General features: G+C 42.9%; 1 protein-coding gene across 2 annotated transcripts in view; it reads left to right on the top strand.

Annotated features, from left to right (window-relative positions):
• Positions 1-20,000, top strand: part of plxnb2a.1 (plexin b2a, tandem duplicate 1) — a 185,432-nt gene that overhangs the window by 154,916 nt on the left and 10,516 nt on the right. For both annotated transcript variants that reach the window (XM_048267492.1, XM_048267490.1), the window contains exons 21-31: positions 1,005-1,214; positions 3,088-3,273; positions 5,608-5,744; positions 5,960-6,060; positions 6,562-6,791; positions 8,532-8,713; positions 9,686-9,752; positions 14,241-14,387; positions 16,724-16,880; positions 18,616-18,716; positions 19,781-19,865. In XM_048267492.1, coding sequence (XP_048123449.1) covers positions 1,005-1,214; positions 3,088-3,273; positions 5,608-5,744; positions 5,960-6,060; positions 6,562-6,791; positions 8,532-8,713; positions 9,686-9,752; positions 14,241-14,387; positions 16,724-16,880; positions 18,616-18,716; positions 19,781-19,865 — 1,603 coding nt within the window. The remainder of the gene's footprint in view (positions 1-1,004; positions 1,215-3,087; positions 3,274-5,607; positions 5,745-5,959; positions 6,061-6,561; positions 6,792-8,531; positions 8,714-9,685; positions 9,753-14,240; positions 14,388-16,723; positions 16,881-18,615; positions 18,717-19,780; positions 19,866-20,000) is intronic.

Genomic DNA, 20,000 nt, shown 5'->3' with positions numbered 1-20,000 from the left:
CGCTAGCTAACCACACCATTACCTGCAAATATAACGCTAGATAGATAGATAGATAGATACTTTATTGACCGCAAGGGGACCACGCCACACCATTACCCGATCACCCAACTATCCAGCTAACCAACTACCCAAATACAACTCTAGCTAAATGCACCATTAGCTAACTGCCAGACAATCTACCCAACTACCCAACTACACTGCTACAATACTTAAATGCCCCCACCACCCAATTACCCTTGTACCCAACTACCTAGCTAACCAACTACCCACTACCCAACCATCCAACTACACCACTACTCAATTGCCCTGGTACCTGACAACCCAACCACCTCACTGCCCAACTAACCCACTGCCCAACCACCCCACTGCCCAACTAACCCACTGCCCAACTAACCCACTGCCCAACCACCTCACTGCCCAACTAACCCCACTGCCCAACTAACCCCACTGCCCAACTAACCCACTGCCCAACTAACCCACTGCCCAGAGTCCCCCACTACAGCACCATCCTGCCACATGCACACAGTGCTCTCAGCTGCCAGTCAATGTCAGGAACTATTACGCTATGAGAGAGGGAGGAAGAGCTCCTTGGAGACTCACTGAGGAGAACTGTCTTGGCAGTTTCAAGACAGGTGTTTAAACGCCCACAGGTTGTCAGATTTGAAGGATTTCTCTCTCCCTCCCTCTCTCTCAGTCTCTCTCTCTCTGTCTTTTCTTTTCCATCACATATGGATTAGTGATATAAAGCCTGGGGGAGAAGAAATATTGATGATACTGACAATCATAACCATTACAGTATTAATGCCTGTCTTTATCCCTTCCTGGATGTCTGTCTCTTTCCCTCTCTTTTTCTCTCTCTTTCTCTGTCTCTCTTTTCCTCTCTTTTTCGCTCCCTTTCTCTCTCTCTCTCTATTTCCCTCTCTTTTTCTCTCTTTTTCTCTCTGTCTCTCTTTCCCTCTCTTTTTCGCTCCCTTTCTCTTTGTCTGTCTTTCCCTCTCTTTCAGTTTTTGGAGGAACCTCTACTTAAGAACGACACAGCTCTACTGTTCCGCTCCCCGAAGGTGACCCAGACCCACGACCTCCAGTCCCTTAGAACCATTGTCCAGCTGGACAACCAGAAGGAGGATCTGTCAGGGTTCCACTACCACCCAGACCCCGTGTTTGAGAACCTCACCAAAAACATCATCTCGGAGACCAGCATCATCAGCGTCTCGGTGAGCACACACACACACACACACACGATCATTATGACAGATACCACACACATACGCCCACACACCAACATTATCATCTCAAAGACCAGCATCATCAGAGACTCCCGCTGTTACCCAACCCACAGCTATGTAGAGCAGCTATTTATATTCTATGGAGTGTGTGCCTTTTGTTCCCCTGAAACATGTACACTTGCTTTTATCCAAAGACACGTACAAAATGAGTATCGTTCAAACTACAATGCAGAGGAGACCTTAGGGAACAATACCGCATTGGGCTCCAGAACGTATGTAAATAGTGCCACCATATTGGTGGGGGCAACAATCACTGGAGGCCAATGGAGAAACATGTGACACTGACTGGAAACAGACAGGTGTCTCTGATTGTCGGCAAGTGTTGCCCAGTAATGTGTTTGCACCCAGCAATATGGCAACCGCGTTCACGTATGCCACCTAATAGAACTCGACGGACTAGGCGGTATCTAGCCTTCATGTCTGGCCTGAGGTCATTTCCTGAGCCCACTCCCTGTCTCTCTCTCCTAGCCATTTCCTCTCATATCTTCTCTGTCCTTGAATAAAGGCTAAAAAGACAAAAAAACTTAAACAAAAAATAATAATGTAAAGTTACAGCCCTTGATTATAAAACCCATTATCCTTTTTATGAGTTTTGGTCAGTTCAGTTCAGTAAAATCAACACGTTGCTTCAAAAGTACAGAGGGAATAGTGTCACTTGATTGGCCGAATCTATCACAATAGCTGAAGGCTAAACCAACAAATGAAAAAAAAGGTTATAGCCCTCCATTTAAAGTGCTCTTTTCCCAGGAAGTTAGATTTTACATTATCATTAATTCATTTTCATTCTACACAGTCACGTGAAGGCATAACCACTAGCTGCCCAGGCTATTAACTTTGCCAGTGGTCTACAAATATGATTAGATTGTATGTCTGGCTCGAAAAGTCTAATAAAATCCTTACTTCATCTCAGTCTGTGTGTGTCTGTGTGTGTGTGTGTGTGTGTGTGTGTGTGTGTGTGTGTGTGTGTGTGTGTGTGTGTGTGTGTGTGTTTGTGTGTTTGTGTGTTTGGGGTGGGGTGGGGGGGATTACACACATTATATTGATTAAGACAGACAGACAAAGGCGGATAGCAGACTTAAAACATCAGTCAGGATAATTCTTTGAAATTGCTTTTTTGGTTAAATTAATAATCACACTTCTCATGTTATGGGGGACGTACTGTAGTCAGGCAGTACAAATTTGGGGCCTGCAGGCATATTTGCATTTGATGCTAGCATGCATTATGTAAGCCGACCGACTGACTCGTTATGAATTTCAAAAGGGCCTTGTTAAGAATGTCATTAATGTAGACCTTCAAATCAATTGACTTCTCTGCCCGCTCTCTCTTCTACCTCTCTGCTGTTATTATCTCTTCCTCTCCTTTTCTCTTTCATCCCTCTTTACTTTCCTCCTCTTCTTCTCCTTGTCCTCTCTGTGTCACCCTTTCCTCTCTCCCTGGTATATTGAAAAGCTTTCAGTCTGTCCCTTTCATTGGTGAAATGTGATTTCTTTTTCGTTTTTTAATCAATTTGGGAAAAATGCATTAAACCTTGTTTTCAGTTTGAGGTAATATGTGCAGGTTGCTGGGGTGGTGTGTGTGTGTGTGTGTGTGTGTGTGTGTGTGTGTGTGTGTGTGTGTGTGTGTGTGTGTGGTGGGGTGGGTGGGTTTGGGGTATTGAGTTATTTTATTTATTGAGGTATTGTAAAAGTGCATTTCAACAATGATGTGTAAAATGAATTACCTGCATATGCAAAAAGAAAAACAAACAAAGAAACAAATCAACTGGCTGCTTAACATGTTGTGCTACTGCTGCTGCTGCAGGGTCGGGGCTTCGCCAAGGCCATGACGGCCAGAGAGGCGGAGGCGTACGTGGGAGACGTGAAGTGCAACATCACCATCCTCAACGACGACAAGCTCTTCCTGGAGGCTCCGTCCACCCATCCGACCGCCCGCTCGCGCCCACACAGGCACAAGAGGGACACCAATTCACAGCTCCTGGACCTGTTGGTCAGTGTGTGTGTGTGTGTCTGTGTGTGTGTGCATGTGTGTGTGTGGGATTGTGTGTGTGTGTGTGTGTTTGTTTGTGTGTGCTAGATACAAGCACACGTGTTACTCACACGTTTTCTGTAATTCACAGTGTGACCTCATCTCAGACACGTACCCAGACAGCTCTATAAATTGAGCATTCAAGGATTCAAAACACATTATTTTGACACCCAGTAGGACATTTTGCACAGAATTTGTAGGACACTTAGTGGGACATTTTTGCACTAAATTCTTAGGACTCGTAGAAGGACATTTTGCACATCACTTGTAGGACTCGTAGGACATTTTGCACAGAATTTATAGCACACTTACTAGGGCATTTAGCACAGAATTTGTAGGGCACTCAGTAGGACATATGTAACTAGCCGATTAATCAATATAATTAATAAATCATTAATTAATACCCTCGTAGCACAGCACCAGGGTCAGCATTGGCCATATTGTTGCCCATATTAACTGCACAGCACACAGATGCAGCATGGAGCAGCATGGAGTAGCTGTGTAGTGCTGTTATGATTTATAACAGCATGGTTCACACTTCATCTTGCCGTACTTGTGCGTGTGTGTCTGCGAGATCGATACTGCAAAACTCCAGAGTGATAGATGCCTGAACGCTGGCCTGGCTAATGATAGGCTGTCTAATTGGAGATAGGCACCGTAAATCTCCCCCTGGCCTGGCAGACAACCGAGACATAAAATATGCTCCAGACAACTACTTAGTGTTGTTTTTGATATGTCTGGCTTTGTGATGGGGGTAGACCAGCATGTACAAAACCATGTCTGTCTGTCTCTCTGTATCTCTCATCTCTCATCTCTCATCTCTCTTCTCTCCCAAGTTGTCAGTGATGAGTGAGTGGATGATTGGATGAGTAAACAAAAACAACAAAGAAACATGTTTAATCTCTCTCTCTCTCACCCTCTTTCTCTTTCTCTCTCTCTCTCTCTCTCTCTCTCTCTCTCTCTCTCTCTCTCTCTCTCTCTCTCTAAATGGGTAACAGTGTGTGGGTGGAATGAATGAATAAATAAACAATCCAGCTATATATATTAAATCTCTTTCCTCCCCGGTCAGATAAAGTTTAGTATCGGGGAGTGAGTGGATCGAATGAATGAATGAATGGATGGATGGATGGATGGATCGATGGATCGATAAATGAAAGAATGAATTTATGTATTAACCACATTGATCTCAGTAAAAAATTCAAGTTTTTGCCTGAAATTGCATTGTGCCTATTTACAAGGGCATTGTTCCCACCTCTTTTGGGGTCAACCATCAAATGCTGGACCTCTATAGAAAGCTGAGAACCTGTAGTTTTCGTAGGAAACAGTCAAAATAACTGTGTGATGTACTGACAAAGAGCTACAGAGGCTAGAATATAGTTTTTTCTTTCTGCCGGATTACAAGCATCTCTGAACTGACCACATTTCACCCCTCTAGGTCACTTGATATCCCTTAGAAACACAACTGAGCCCTAGCACCAGGTCTTGTGCATCTGTGTGCAAAAGTAGATCAATATAGAATGAAAATATGAGTGCTTTAGACTATTATTTGCCAAGGTATGCCCATGCGTTTTCTAAAATGCCTATGGATACTCCCCATAAGACTTTTTGTTATCCAAAATGCATACTGACAATCAAATGCTTACTGCACATGAACCCCTTTTGTGTAGAAGCATAATCCTGGTCTCAAATGAAAGGTAACACTTTGAGGTTTCTTGTGGATTTTTTAGATTGTATGTCAGGTGTTCTGATATAGACTGACTACACAAAATATGGAATAATTACAAAAAAGTCTCTATTTTTGAATTTACTTTGTTGGTCCAATGAATGTGTAAAAGATAGACTATACATCTGTACAACTAATATTGGATAACACAACATGAAGATTCAATTTCTATGGATTCTTGTGAATATTTCAGTACCCAATATGTTGCATCTACTTATTGTGCTGCAGCTACACTGCAGCCAGAAGTCAGGGTAGCACCAAAAGCGGAGGAGGGGGAGGGGGGCATTTTGGATCAAATTTAATTGAGACATAATAAAATTAATCTGAGAATGTAAAGCACTATACAGATTGTACATGAAAAAAGTTGTCATTTTTAGATTCCCAAGAGTCAAAGCTTTGAAATGGTGTATAACATTACTATGCTACATAGCAAAATGGTGCATACAATTGATTTAGAATGTTGGGGAGGTGGGGGAGGGGGGTAACTGTCCCGCCGGTGGGACACTGAAAGTTATTTTAATAAACAAACAAACAAACTAATAAATATTGACTGTCTCTCCCTCCCTGGTCAGATTAAGTTCGGTAACGGTGAGTGGGTGGTGGGCTGGGTGCAGTATGAGAGGAAGTACGAGGCTCCACTGGCGGCCATCATCCCCGGAGTCATCATCCCCATGGTGCTCTTCATCATCTTCTCAGTCTACTGCTACAGGTACCAAACTACAAATCCCATCATGCTCCAGGAGAACGCACAGTGAAAAAGAAGTCACCTATTATGCAGTGTAAAGCAATTTGTTTTTATTTTAGACTCAAAGACTGAACTGAACTTCAAATTCCAATATTCTCTCTCTCTCTCTCTCTCTCTCTCTCTCTCTCTGTTTCTGTGTGTGTGTGTGTGTGTGTGTGTGTGTGTGTGTGCGTTCTCAGGAGGAAGAGCCAGCAGGCAGAGCGAGAGTATGAGAAAGTCAAACACCAACTGGAGAACTTGGAGGAGAGTGTGCGAGACCGCTGCAAAAAAGAATTTACAGGTGTTTGTGTGTGTGTGTGTGTGTGTTTTTGTGTGTGTGTGTGTGTTTGTGTGTTTGTGTTTGTGTCTATGAATGTGCATATGTGTATACATTTGTGTATCAGTAATGAACATATAAGCGCACCTTCTGTCCTTTTTCTCTCACACATCTACAGACAGACACACACACACACACACCCACACACACACACACACACATATCTCTCCTCATCTCTTTGTTCACACAAGCATGATGATTGAGATAGATCTTAGCAATGCCATCAGGGACAGATACGTACACACACACACACACACACACACACATACACACACACACACACCCACACAAGCACACGCTCACTGCACACAATTGTCATTCTCCTAATCCCAATGGTATGTGTGTACACAATCTGTATGATTGAGATTAAAGATCACACCAATGTCAATGGCAGGGTCAAACACACACACACACACACATACACACATACAACTCTGACTCTGATTCCTCTGTTCATACACACAGACCTGATGATCGAGATGGAGGACCACACCAATGACCTGAGTGAGGCGCGTATCCCCTTCCTGGACTATAAGAATTACACAGACCGTGTCTTCTTCCTGCCATCCAAGGATGGCGCCAACGACGTGATGATCACGGGCAAGCTGGACATTCCTGAGGCGCGCAGGGCCATCGTGGCACAGGCTCTGAACCAGTTCTCCAACCTGCTCAACAGCAAGACCTTCCTCATCAATGTATGGACACATACACACTCCCATGCACATACCCACACACACAAACACACACACACACACCCATGCACATACTCACACATGCTCACACACAAACGTACATGCACACGCACACACACAAACACGCGCACACACACACACTGAATTGACTGCTTATAGTTTGTCAATAGTCTCTAATGCTTTGTCCTAATAATCTGGTAATTAATGTAGGCTAATAAGTGTTCTGATATCCTGATATTTCCCACTGAGTAATCAGAGGTGCTGTTATCTGTATTGTATCTGTATCGTTCAGTGAAGTCTAATATGGGTGTGTGTATAAGATATATTTATATAAGTATTATAACTTATCAGATATACATTAGCCTATTCATTATTCATTTCAAGAACAATTACATACACGAATACATAGGATATTAGAGGCATGCAAAGGAGCATTATTGAAGTAAATAAAAACATAACAAAATGAACACATAAACAAAACAGATCATCAGCCTGTTAAAATGACAATGAAATAACATAATGGTTGCATAAGCTGTCTACTGCATGGTATTGTGCTGTACATTTATAGCCACCATTCATCATCCATGTATGCATAACCTGTGCTCACAGATGAAGGATTTTCATTCTGTGTTGCACACATGACATCACACACACACACACACACACACACACACACACACACACACACACACACACACACACACAAACAAACAAACAAACAAACAAACACACGCATACACACACACACGTACATACACACACACATGCAGACATGTACACACACACACACACACAGAGAGAGAGAGAGAGAGAGACAAAGAGAGAGAGAGAGAGAGAGATTTACTGTACACACATAATTATCACGTTTTTTGTTTAGATGCAGTCAGCCAAGTAGCTAATTGCACCTCGTGTTCAGCTCATCTGTTGGCTTTAATATTCTCCCCCATTGGAGGATCAGGTTGCCTAGTTAGTGCTGTGAATGAGTTTCAGGTCCAGGCATGACACAACCCCTCCCCACAGTCTCCCTAAAATGGTGTGTTAAGGGGCTTCCAAACAGGAAGCGGCATATGCATTGCGCTTGTCACTAGGTTACACTGGGTTGAGCAAATGGCGGCTCAGTACAAAATTGTGTGTATAGCGCACCAGGGTCAAAGTTCATCAAAGTTCAACTTTGACCGCAGCACCAAAACTACGGCAGAGCAGCTAGCTTTGCTAAGCGTAGCAGCAAACCACTCTTGCCTCGCACAAGCTATTGAAAATAATGGCTTTCAGAGTGCAGTGGTGCTGTTGCCGGATCCTGCCTGTAAGGGGCCTTTACTGTAAAGCTGGCTGTCTTAAGCACAGGAGTCTGTACAGGCTCTGGTCATTATTGTAGTTATGTTAATATGAGGCAATATGGGGATTTCCTGTGACCGTGGTGGGTTTAGCTTTGAGTCCACGCTGTGAGTTATTTTCATAAACCCTTATTATGTGGTTTATTTTATGTCTGTGGTGTGTGTGTGTGTGTGTGTGTGTGTGTGTGTGTGTGTGTGTGTGTGTGTGTGTGGCATGTCTGTCAACCTTTTAACTGATATCTTTGTGTGTGTGTGTGTGTGTGTGTGTGTGTGTGTGTGTGTGTGTGTGTGTGTGTGAGTGTGTGTGTGTATGTGTGTGTGTGAGAGTGTATGTGTGTGTGTGGCATGTCTGTTAAGCTTTTAACTGATATCTTTGTGTGTGTGTGTGTGTGTGTGTGTGTGTGTGTAGTTTATCCGCACGCTGGAGAGCCGTCCAGACTTTAATGCGCGGGCACGCGTCTATTTCGCCTCCCTCCTGACGGTGGCGCTGCACGGGAAGCTGGAGTACTACACGGACATCATGAGGACGCTGCTGCTGGAGATGATGGAGGAGCACGTCCAGAGCAAGAACCCCAAACTCATGCTGCGCAGGTCTGTGTGTGTGTGTGTGTGTGTGTGTGTGTGTGTGTGTCTGTGTGTGTATCTCTGTGTGTGTGTGTGTGTGTGTGTGTGTGTGTGTGTGTTCATATTTGTGTGTATTATTTGTATGTGTGTGGGTGGGACAGGCTGTGTGTTTTTGTATGTCTGTGTGTGTGTGTGTGTACGTCTGAGGAGGAGAATCGATGTGCTTTTATTTAAAAGAGAATGTTTGCTTGTGGAGGGTGGTATAAATATAGCTGGTTAATTGTGCTCTGTCTTTTTATGTGTGTGTGTGTGTGTTATTTGTGTGTGTGTGTGTGTGTGTGTGTGTGTGTGTGTATCTTCTCTTTCCCCCTAACTCTCCCCCTGCGGCAGGTTTCTGTGCTGATCTTATTCATTTCTTTATTGGTTTGCTCTGACTTGCTAATTGCACAGGGACAGCCAGGTCCAGTGCCAAGCAGTAAGCAAACGCCAGCTTCTCTCCATTGATTTCAGCCCTGTAATCCCCTGACAAAACATCACTGGCTAAATGCAAACACATTGTACACACACACACACACACCCATGCCCTCAGGCATGTCTTGCTGAAATCGCAGTCCACTGTGTGTTTGTGTGTGTGTGTGTCGTTTTGTGGTGGGTGTGTGGATGTGTGTCTTAGAAAGTCTTAAAAAGTCTGTGCATGTGTGGGGAAGCAAGGAATCAGGAGGAGAGACCTTGAATTGATGTGTGTGTGTGGGTGTGTGTGTGGTGATGTAGGTCTTGAGGTGTTTTCGGTGGAATTTGTTTCTTGTTTGAGTTGGAGTTTCAGTGCTAGTATCATGTATTTGCTTTCAGGCATTCAGATCATGTCTGTTACTTTGAGTGTGTGTGTGTGTGTGTGCTTAAACCACCAGCTTTAAAAAAGCGTTGGTAATGAATGCTTGAATTTCCCGTTGGGGATCAATAAAGTATCTATCTATCTATCTATCTCTTGTGTGTGTGCAGGTCAGAGACTGTCGTGGAGAGGATGCTGTGCAACTGGATGTCCATCTGCTTGTACCAGTTCCTCAAGGTATCCCATCATGCTTCACTTCTTTCCCCCCAGAATAGACCTCTGAAGTTCGTCTACAAAAAAGAACCAAAATGGCCATCTATGGCAAGTTATTATTATTATTATTATTATTTATTTAAAGAGGAATGCCTCTTGAGATGTGACATCTCATTTTCGAGAGGGTCCTCGATAGGACTGGACAAAGACAAAGGTACAAGGACAAGATACTACAGTACAGTACAATACAACATACACATTCACTCACATACAGCCCCCTTCCCCCACCCCCAACAGCTCCCATTCCCTAAAAATACATACATATACACATATATACAACAAGCATACATCTTCATATCCACATATATACATACAGAGACACATATATGCATGCACACAGTACATACATACACATATACGAAAATGTAGACACGTACGCTCACATATCTATAACAGAGCATATTGACAGATCAAAGACACACAAAAAAGCATTAATGAAAACAATTACAACGATTATTTGCTTTCAGATATGTGAACAAAGATGTCTTGAAGCGACTCAAAGATGTAATTGATCTTAAGGCCCCAGGCAGGCTATTCCAGTCAAAGGGAGCCTTGTATTTAAATGAACGCCTGCCGCTGTCTTTGGAGATATGTGGTACTGTAAATGATAGATATTCGGTGTGCCTCAAACTATAGTTTGTTTGGTAAGGTATTAAATGTTGTTGCAGGTAGAGTGGATAACTAAGATGTATGCACTTAAAAATAAGCTGGAACCAATGAAACTGTCTCCTGGCGTTGGGTGACAGAATATTCAATGAATCATACAGGATACAGTGATGCGTCCTGTATGAACATTTCAACACAAATCTGCAAATGCTATTAAAGACAACAGTCAAAGGCTTAAGACAAGTCTCAGTGGAGTTCTGAGACTCTGAAGTTGCATTGCAAGTTAGCTCTGGGGTAGCAAAAAACTAGGTGTGCCACCGTCACGTACCGGAGATCACAGTATCCACTCGAAGGCAGAGGACAAAAGTGTGTTCAGGAAAACGTCTGCATTTCAGACTTATTCATCCCTGCAAGAGTTTAACATGTGCGATAATTTAAAATCCCCATGTTATTTTCCCATAGGAAAAATCGCCAGATACCGGATGTCAAAGATGGCTGCTTTTTTGTAGGCGAACTTCAGAGGTCTATAGCCACCAGCTTTATTGTTGTGTTAGATGAATCAATGTTAAATAATGTTGTAAAAAAAGTTTTTTAAATAGTAATTAGTCATAAAACAGAAATGGGACTTCAACTATGGGAATTGAACAGCACGTCAGATCAGTTTATAAAAGTTAGTTAAAAAAAGGTTTATATTTCACAAAGATGTAAAAGTGGCTTCAGAAAGTAAAAGTCCTACCATGTATTCATGGGTTTCATCAGGTCCCTTTTCACAGGTGTATTAATATTAATCAAACACCATGCAGTCTGCATTGATAATTAAGGTGCTTGATTTTATACACCTGTGGAAAGGGACCTGATGAAACCCATGAATTGGTTCTACCTGTGCACATAATACAGGTGATTTCACTAATTAGCTGATCTACCTGGCTTAAGAGTTGTGCTAATTAAAATCAGCTGATTAAGTGAAGGGTTCAAACAGAAATGCAGCAGTTGGGTGTACTACGAATCTCGATTAGTGGGTTAGCGAGGTATGTTGCGCTCAAAGCCAGGCTATGTTGTGACACGAAAGTGGATCTGTTTTAGTGTCGCTATATCACCATGGTATCTCATGCTATCAACCAAACCTGGTCGAGAGGAGGTTATGTGCTCAGTTATAGCTCAAATCGTGTAATCTACCGCACACTGACCAATCAATTGTCTTAAAAACGAAGTTATCTCACGTGTAGGATTCTGTCATATATCTTACAGGTGGAGCTCATATCTACTAACATTTTGGATCTCCAGTGCTTTTAATAGTACTCAATATGCGTGCAAATATCCCACTATGGACGTGCATACAATACAACAACTGATGACAATTGATTTATTTGATGTTATAGGTTAGACACAAAAAATGACCGCAGTGTAGATTAAGCTATCGCTCATGAATGCGGAAGTAATTGTTTTTAAATAGAGGCGGTCTTGTGCGTCTCCATGTTACACGACACAAAGTCATCCCAACACCGAGAACGCCACAGATCTGAGCTGAAAGCCTAGTTTGACAAATATATCACATAACTGCAATCGTGGTATCACTTAACGTATACCCTGAGTCAAGGCTTTGTCAAGCCTCGATATGTCTACATAGCCTAGATATGTCTAACGTGCTTCGTAGTATACCCCACAGGACTTTTACTTTCTGAAGCCAGACTTTTACACCTCTGATATTGCAATAATAGTAAACACAACTGTTGTTAGCTTCAGAGCACACAAGCACTTTTGGACATTCCATGTTTTCACTGAAGAATCCATGATGATAAAAACACAAGCTCTCGGAATCTGTAACCAGCAGAACCTCAAACCAACACATTCTCCCAAGACCCTACTGCATAGCAATGAGAAAACAAACGCTTGTGTGTGTGTAAGAGTGTATAGTGTCGATTGATCTGTCTGTGTGTTGAAAGTTAGAAGGCATACACTTTCAGTGGATGATTTTGTGTGTGTGTGTATGTGGGTAAATGTGAATGTATCACTCTGTAGGAAGTATGGGGGAAACACAGCATGCTCTCTCTCACACACACACACACACACACACACACACACACACACTGCGGAGGAGAACTTTGTGCCGGTACCACGCGCTGTGCTGCGCTGCGCTGCGTTTCTTCTCAAAGCTGTCCCACCTAATTAGCTACTTACTTGAAGGGCATAAATTGGACAAGGATGTCTGCAGTGGCAGAGGCCCCTATAAGCCTTTTAAACGCTCATAAGCTCACACAAATCAACAGGCTCAGCCAACGTTTACATAGATTTGAATTGCAAACAAGACCCAGGGCCCTCTTAGGCAGAACCAAAGGAGATAGCAGCCCCTTTTAAAACAGCATACAAAAACTAGCTGAAATCCAACCCTGTACTGTTGGAAGTTTGCATCCGTTAGACATACAGCCTAAGGAATTAATTATTATGCAAGCGTTTTTTGGTGTCTTTTATGTTCTTCTCGGTTGCGGTGGATGTTAAAAAAAAAAGGGACAGTGCACAGTGTATCTAACATTTATAAATGTAAAGCAAATGTAAAACACATGCCAGTGTGTTCCTATTTACATCAGAGTCAGGTCCAGTAACATGGAGGGTTTCTGTTTGGGCTACAGCGCAGTGTGGTATTGAGTGTACCATAGTTAAAGGTGCTCTAAGCCAGTGTTTCTCAAACTTTTTCTGACCAAGGACCACTTAACTAATAACAAAAAACTCACGGACCAACTAGCTAAAAAAAAAAAGAGTAGACTTTAACAGTATATTACACAATACATGTCCTTGCTTATTGTGTCAGATGATTCATATGATTTAAACCGGCATAGCTTACATAGGCAGTGTTGCAGAACTGTTTGGATTTACATACAAGTTGGTTTAATATTGCAAACAACTCATATTATATTTTATCATGTCTGCTTGCGGACCACTTGAGATACAGTAGCTTGCGGACCAACAGTGGTCCCCGGTCCCCGGACCACACTTTGAGAAACACTGCTCTAAGCGATGTTACATGGTGTCGAAGCTAAAACAGTTTTTGTCCCATACATCACCTCACCATCCGCTAGTTGCCTGTGCCCTAAATACACTGTAAAAAACGTGGACAGTCCAGGCTCCAAAAACGGCAACAAAAACAACTTGGTCCACCCTGCACCTTAAAAACATAACAAACTGTTCCAGCCAATCACCGATGAGATGCGCGTTTAGGAGAGTTTCAATTGCACAGGAGGGAGGGGGAGGGAATAGCGAGCTAGCTCTCTGTTTTGTTTGAGTGTCAACAGAAGTGATGTTACCAACATCGCTTAGAGCACCTATTAATAAAACCAGAGAATATTATAACTACATGTCCTATTAATTCACCTGAACAAGTCACATACAGTCAACTGCATCATCTGTTACCATGGAAATCAATGGCCTATGACCGTCTACTCGTACTGTTGTATTTGGGGATGTTTGTTATTTTTATTTATTTATTTTTCTCTACTTTTTGGCACTTAGAATTTGTTTCAACACTGATGGAATATAATGCAAACCAAAAAGGTAGAATTTAATGTTAAAAGTGAAGAAATGTCTTTGTAAAGTTAATTAAAGTTAATGTATTTAGTATGTATTTAGTAACCTTACCCTACTATTTCATGTGACTGAATGTACCGTAATTTGTTCAGGACACGTTTTGGGGAAAATACTGTAGATGACCACATATAGTGCAATCTGCATACAGTAACTATATGTATTGTAATCCAGATAAATAAAATAGACTTCAGTCAATTGAGTGTAATGTAATGGTATGTCATTGTAATTGGATGTACAGTAGCTGACGTCATTGAATGTAATGTGCAGGACACGGTTGGAGAGCCTCTGTACAAGCTGTTTAAGGCAATCAAGCACCAGGTGGAGAAGGGGCCAGTGGACGCCAAGATGAAGAAGGCCAAATACACACTCAACGACACGGGCCTGCTGGGGGACGACGTGGAGTACTGCGTCCTGGTGAGTGTGTGTGTGTTTGTGTCTGTGTGTGTGTGTGTGTGTGTCTGTGTGTTGCTGAGATATACACCCTCAACGGCGACGACGTGGAGTACTGCGTCTTGGTGAGCGGTCATGGAACGCTTGTGTGTGTGTGTGTGTGTGTGTGTGTGTGTGTGTGTGTGTTGCTGAGACATTCAGTGCAGTGCAGTGTTCCATCAAGCATTGCTTCAGTTGTGTTGAGCTGGAAGAGAGTGTGTTCACTACACTGAGGAGGAGTTGTGTTCACTCAGCACGAGAGTACACACACACACACACACACACACACACACACACACACACACACACACACACACACATTAAAACTCATCCATTTTCTCCTTTTCTGTTATTTACTTTCAAACACACCCTAGAGCCATGCGATGTACCTACCTTCACACTTGCTCTCACTAGCTCACACACATCCACACACACACAAACACACACACTCATGTACACACATACACACACTCATGCTCAGATTCACATGGTGTGCATACACCCACACTCTCTTACACATACTCACTCACACACACACATAACCACACAGACACACACACACACACATTTATCACTTGAAAAACATATTGAGTTTCATGATTGATATTGAACTCTAATTTTTAAGTAAAGTCAAGCCATTTACTTGTCAGATACATTTATACATACATTTTATTACTAACTTGGCATCTAAGAACAACTGGCATCTAAGTCATCTGATGGTCATCAACCCTAACACACACACATTAAAACTCAACCATTTTCTCCTTTTCTGTTACTTACTTTCAAACACACCCTTGATTCACACGATGTACCTACCCTCACTTCCTCTCACTAGCTCACACACACACACACATACACTCACACACACACTCACGCACAGATCCACATGGTGTGCATGCACCCACACTCTCTTACTCACACTCTTTCACACACACACACACACACACACACACACACACACACAAACACACACACCACACACACACACAAACACACACACTCAGGCACAGATCCACATGGTGTACGTACTGTACACCCACACTCTCTTACTCAAACTCTCTCTCTCACACACACACACGGACATACACGGACACACACACACACACTATAGGTCCATTATACCTGCCCTTTCAGCACTATCTCCCTCAATTCTGTGCGGTAATAGCTCCAAGCACAGTGAGGTCAGGGCGCCGAGGGCACAGACCCGCAATGGCTGCCAGTGAGTCTGGTTTCCTCTAATCAGACTATTAATGCGGCGACTGGAGAGCCAGAACAGCCAGAGCTCCTCTAAACAGGACCGTCTTAGCAAGAAGCAGACGCGCTGATAACGTGTCCACGGAATGAAAGATAGCACAGGCCCACTAAATAACAATAACAATAATAACAACGCCCTGGAAATGGCCGCTATTCCAGGCACTGAAGCTCAGTATCGGTCTTTTCCGCACAGTAGCCCTGAGTACTTTTTTTTTTTTTTTTTTTTTTCTGGCGGAGAAGAATATCAATATCGCCGCCGTGGCGGTAGCGAGGGAGGTTAAAGCGGGAGAGAGGTGGGATTTATGTGGCTTTGGACGCCAGTAGGCACAGTCTGGTTTTGTGTCTCCCAGATAAGGGTGTGGGGGTTTACGGTCGGTTCTCCTGATCTATGGGCCTGTCTGCGGGCTTCCGGGAGGCGCGAGGGGGAGAATCTCACACTAAAGTAGGAATTCACAACAAAACGGGTTGGTAAACTGTAAACGCTTTTGTCTTTGGACATTTTGAAGTTTGAACAATTGGAACGGCTTTCAATCAGTACTTGTAAATATTATGTGCTGTCATTGTAAAACTCATCAGTGTGTGTGTGTTTCTCTTCTTATCTTCTGTTTTGTGTGTGTGTGTGATGGAAAAATATCTGCCAGTGTAGGTCAAATAAAGGATAATGTTCAATTGCTCTTGGGTGCTCCTTGTTGGTGCCCCCCGCCCAATCCCAATCCTCCCCCACCTTTCTTATGCAGCCCTTGCCACTTAATCTACTAAACCCTTCTACTGCACTTTTACCCCCATAAATGCACAAATAGGCTGACACCAGACATAATTTCACTGCATTTCTTACTTCCAGTAACTATATGCATGTGACAATAAACTTCCTTGTATCCTTGTATCCTTGTAATTGTATATCACAGTTGGGTTACTAAATTATGAGTGAGTCATTTATGTAGCATGCACTACGCTAAGATTTTTCCATACAGATTGAGTGTGATGTTATTGAAGGTCAAAGTTCAGAGGTCATAGAGGTTACAGCGGCCCTGATGTGTAACTGCTGTCCATATCGTCTCTTTGGTCAGACCCTGCAGGTTCTGGTGCACGGGGAGGGCCCAGACGTGACCCCAGTGAAGGTCCTGAATTGCGACACGATCTCGCAGGTGAAGGAGAAGATTATCGAACAGGTGTACCGCAACCTGCCCTACTCTCAGAGGCCCAAGGTGGAGAGTGTCGCTCTAGGTAAGACATGAGACATCTCCTTACCAAGATTCACTTATCACTCAAACTTCAAAACATCTACATAGCCATACCTTAATATGCAATACCAAAATATGTATATATTTTAACATTTATACAGTATGAGGATATTTACCATATGTTAATGCAGTTTCTGAATATATTAATATACATACATTTATTCTGTATCATGATATTTGTATATCCATGCATTTATACAACACAGATCTGTATACTTATATTTCTAAACATTGACATCCTATTAACAAACATTCATATATTGTCTATTTTGAACACTCCACCTACTTCACTATGTGGTGTACCCAGGAAAGGCATTATCTACAGTGTGTACATTGCCATCATTATGCTATATGTATATGTAGTGTTTTATGCTGCATCAATTTGTTTTCATGCAAATCTGCACACTTAGTCTAAACTGTACTAAATGATTCAGCAGATGTTTTTTTATCCTTTTTTCTTGTCCAAAGTACACCCAAATACAGCAGGCATGTACAGTATGTGCCTAAGGTTTTTCAGAACAATTAAATCGCCCCCAGAACTTCTTGCACTTGCCATCTGGGTTCACTAATTAGCACACATCCACACCCACAGCCAGGAAGTGTTGGCTAATGAACCTATTTAAATTTCACCACCAAAACTTTTCTGACGTGAACTTTGCCGCTGCGTTATTCTGACTCCTGGTCCGGTTAATGCCCACTTGTCTTCTCAACTTCTTGTCTGCTGCCTAGATCTTGTTCTGCATTGACACATAGAACACAATTTAGGAAAGTGGGGGAATTAAATGAAACTCACAATGTCCAAACCCAGAGAGAGAGAGACAGAGAGAGACAGAGAGAGACAGAGAGAGACAGAGAGAGACAGAGAGAGAGAGAGAGAGAGAGAGAGTAGAGCGGAGCACCAGGCTCATTGTGATTCCGAGAAGGAACAGGACCCTTGAGCAGGGAACCGAAGGGTTCTTTAATTCAGTCCCGTAGTCTTGCGGTTCTGCTGGATGACTGCAGAATCACTGATATGACTACGCCTCTGAATGACACACACACATACACACACACACACGCGCACACACATACAAATTCTATCCTTGTCACTTGCACACACACTGTCACAATCACAACCACACCCGGACCCACGCACATACATGTACACACACGCACGCACCCATGCATATTTTCTTTCTCCACATACACACACATTAATACACACAGACACACACACAAGAGACTCTTCTTCTCAGTCATGTGAGGTTAGGCGGGAATGGGTGGAATTACATTTCTTTGGGGGTGTTCCGCCAGAGTTATGGGAGCCTGTGCAATTCCCACAGGGAGCACACAATTTATCACACACCCTTTCACAGTCACACACACACACACACACACATACATACATACATACATACAAATATTCTCTCTCTCTCTCTGTCTCTCTCTCTCTCCCCCACTCACTCACTTTCTCACTCACACACATGCACACACAGATTGCAGACAAGCAGACACACACACACACACACACACACACACACACACACACACACACACACACACACAGTGAGAGATACTGCATTTTATATTTCATAGGTACAACTTGAGTCATTTCAGAGTCAGAAGTGTTTGAAAGGAATCCTCTTATCTAGCTCTGGAGTAGACGGCAAAAAGTTAGCATGTTCTTTCAACTGCATTTTCTTTTAACACAAACCCTGCACTTCCGACCCCTACCACAGAGTGGCGCCCAGGCTCCACGGGGCAGATCCTCTCTGACCTGGACCTGACCTCCCAGAAAGAAGGCCGCTGGAAGAGGCTCAACACGCTGGCCCATTACAATGTGAGTCTGTCTCCTCTGCTTCTCTCCAACGCACAGCTTGAGCTTAGTGTAGCCTGCAGGCAAATGCTGCTTTACTGCCGTGTTGTAGAGCTTTTTTTGTCATCTTTGAGAAGCAGTAATTCACCTGATAAAGCAAGGTGCTAGCAATGCTAAGCTCAAGGGTTTGATGCCCAACCTCTGGTTTTTTTTTTTGTATTGTGTGTAAAGGCGGTCACACTATTGTTGCCATCCAATTGCACTGCAGCTTGAGTGTTTTCCCTCACTGTGAGTCAGTTTGGATTAAAAGCATTGGCCAAATAAATACATATAAAATAAAATAATTGAGCACATATGCTCTCTAAAAGACAGACTCAAGACAGTGCAGCAGGTTAACAGCATGGGTATCTGCACAGTCTTGTGTAATGACTCCTTGTAGAACTTTTCTAAATTGTAAAGTCTTTGTTAACTGGCAGGCCTTGGGGCCATCGGCACCAATGGCCATTTTCTTTCTCCACATACACACACATTTATACACACAGACACACACACGAGAGACTCTTCTTCTCAGTCATGTGAGGTTAGGCGGGAATGGGTGGAATTACATTTTCTCTGGGGTATTTCGCCAGACTTTTCTAAAGTGTGAAGTCTTTCTGAAAGTGTGGTCTGTTAACTGGCAGACCTCGGGGCCATCAGCACCAAGCCTGTATGTTTATCTTTTGTGTAAAAGGCTGAAGGATAAAAGCCTTTTGAAGATGAATGGAAGTAAATGTGCAATTAGGATGCATTGAGTGCTGTTTTGCAGGTTCCTCTGTGCCATTGGGCAGCGAGCTGGCTATATGTCGCTAGCACAGTTTAGCTGAATAGGGAATGAAATGGCTCTGATGTGTGTAGTTATGAACTGAAGTTCTGATTGGAGGCAGTTGTGCAAAATGACCTGTTGATTTTAAATCTCTCTCTCTCTCTCGCTCTTTCTCTCTCTCTCTATCTCTCTCTTTGTATCTGTGTGCGTGTCTGTCCTTGCGTGTGTGTCTGTCCTTGTGTGTGTGTGTGTGTGTGTGTGTTTCTGTGTGTGTGTGTGTGTTTAGGTGCGAGACAACGCCACACTGGTGTTGTCCAGAGTCCTTCACACTCAACAGTCCTTTGATCAGCATCAGGATAACCATGAAGAGCGTGAGTCCCTCATCAGCCTCTATTAGCATTGCAATCACACTCAAATTAGGCCACATTCATTCATATTTAATATCAGTACCAATCATTGTACTTACATCTACATTCAAAGTTCTTTCTTTTTTATTTACTGAGCTA

This window comes from Alosa alosa, chromosome 17 (genome assembly GCF_017589495.1).
Source record: "Alosa alosa isolate M-15738 ecotype Scorff River chromosome 17, AALO_Geno_1.1, whole genome shotgun sequence".
NCBI lineage: Eukaryota > Metazoa > Chordata > Actinopteri > Clupeiformes > Clupeidae > Alosa > Alosa alosa.
This window is presented reverse-complemented; position numbering and strand designations above follow the sequence as displayed.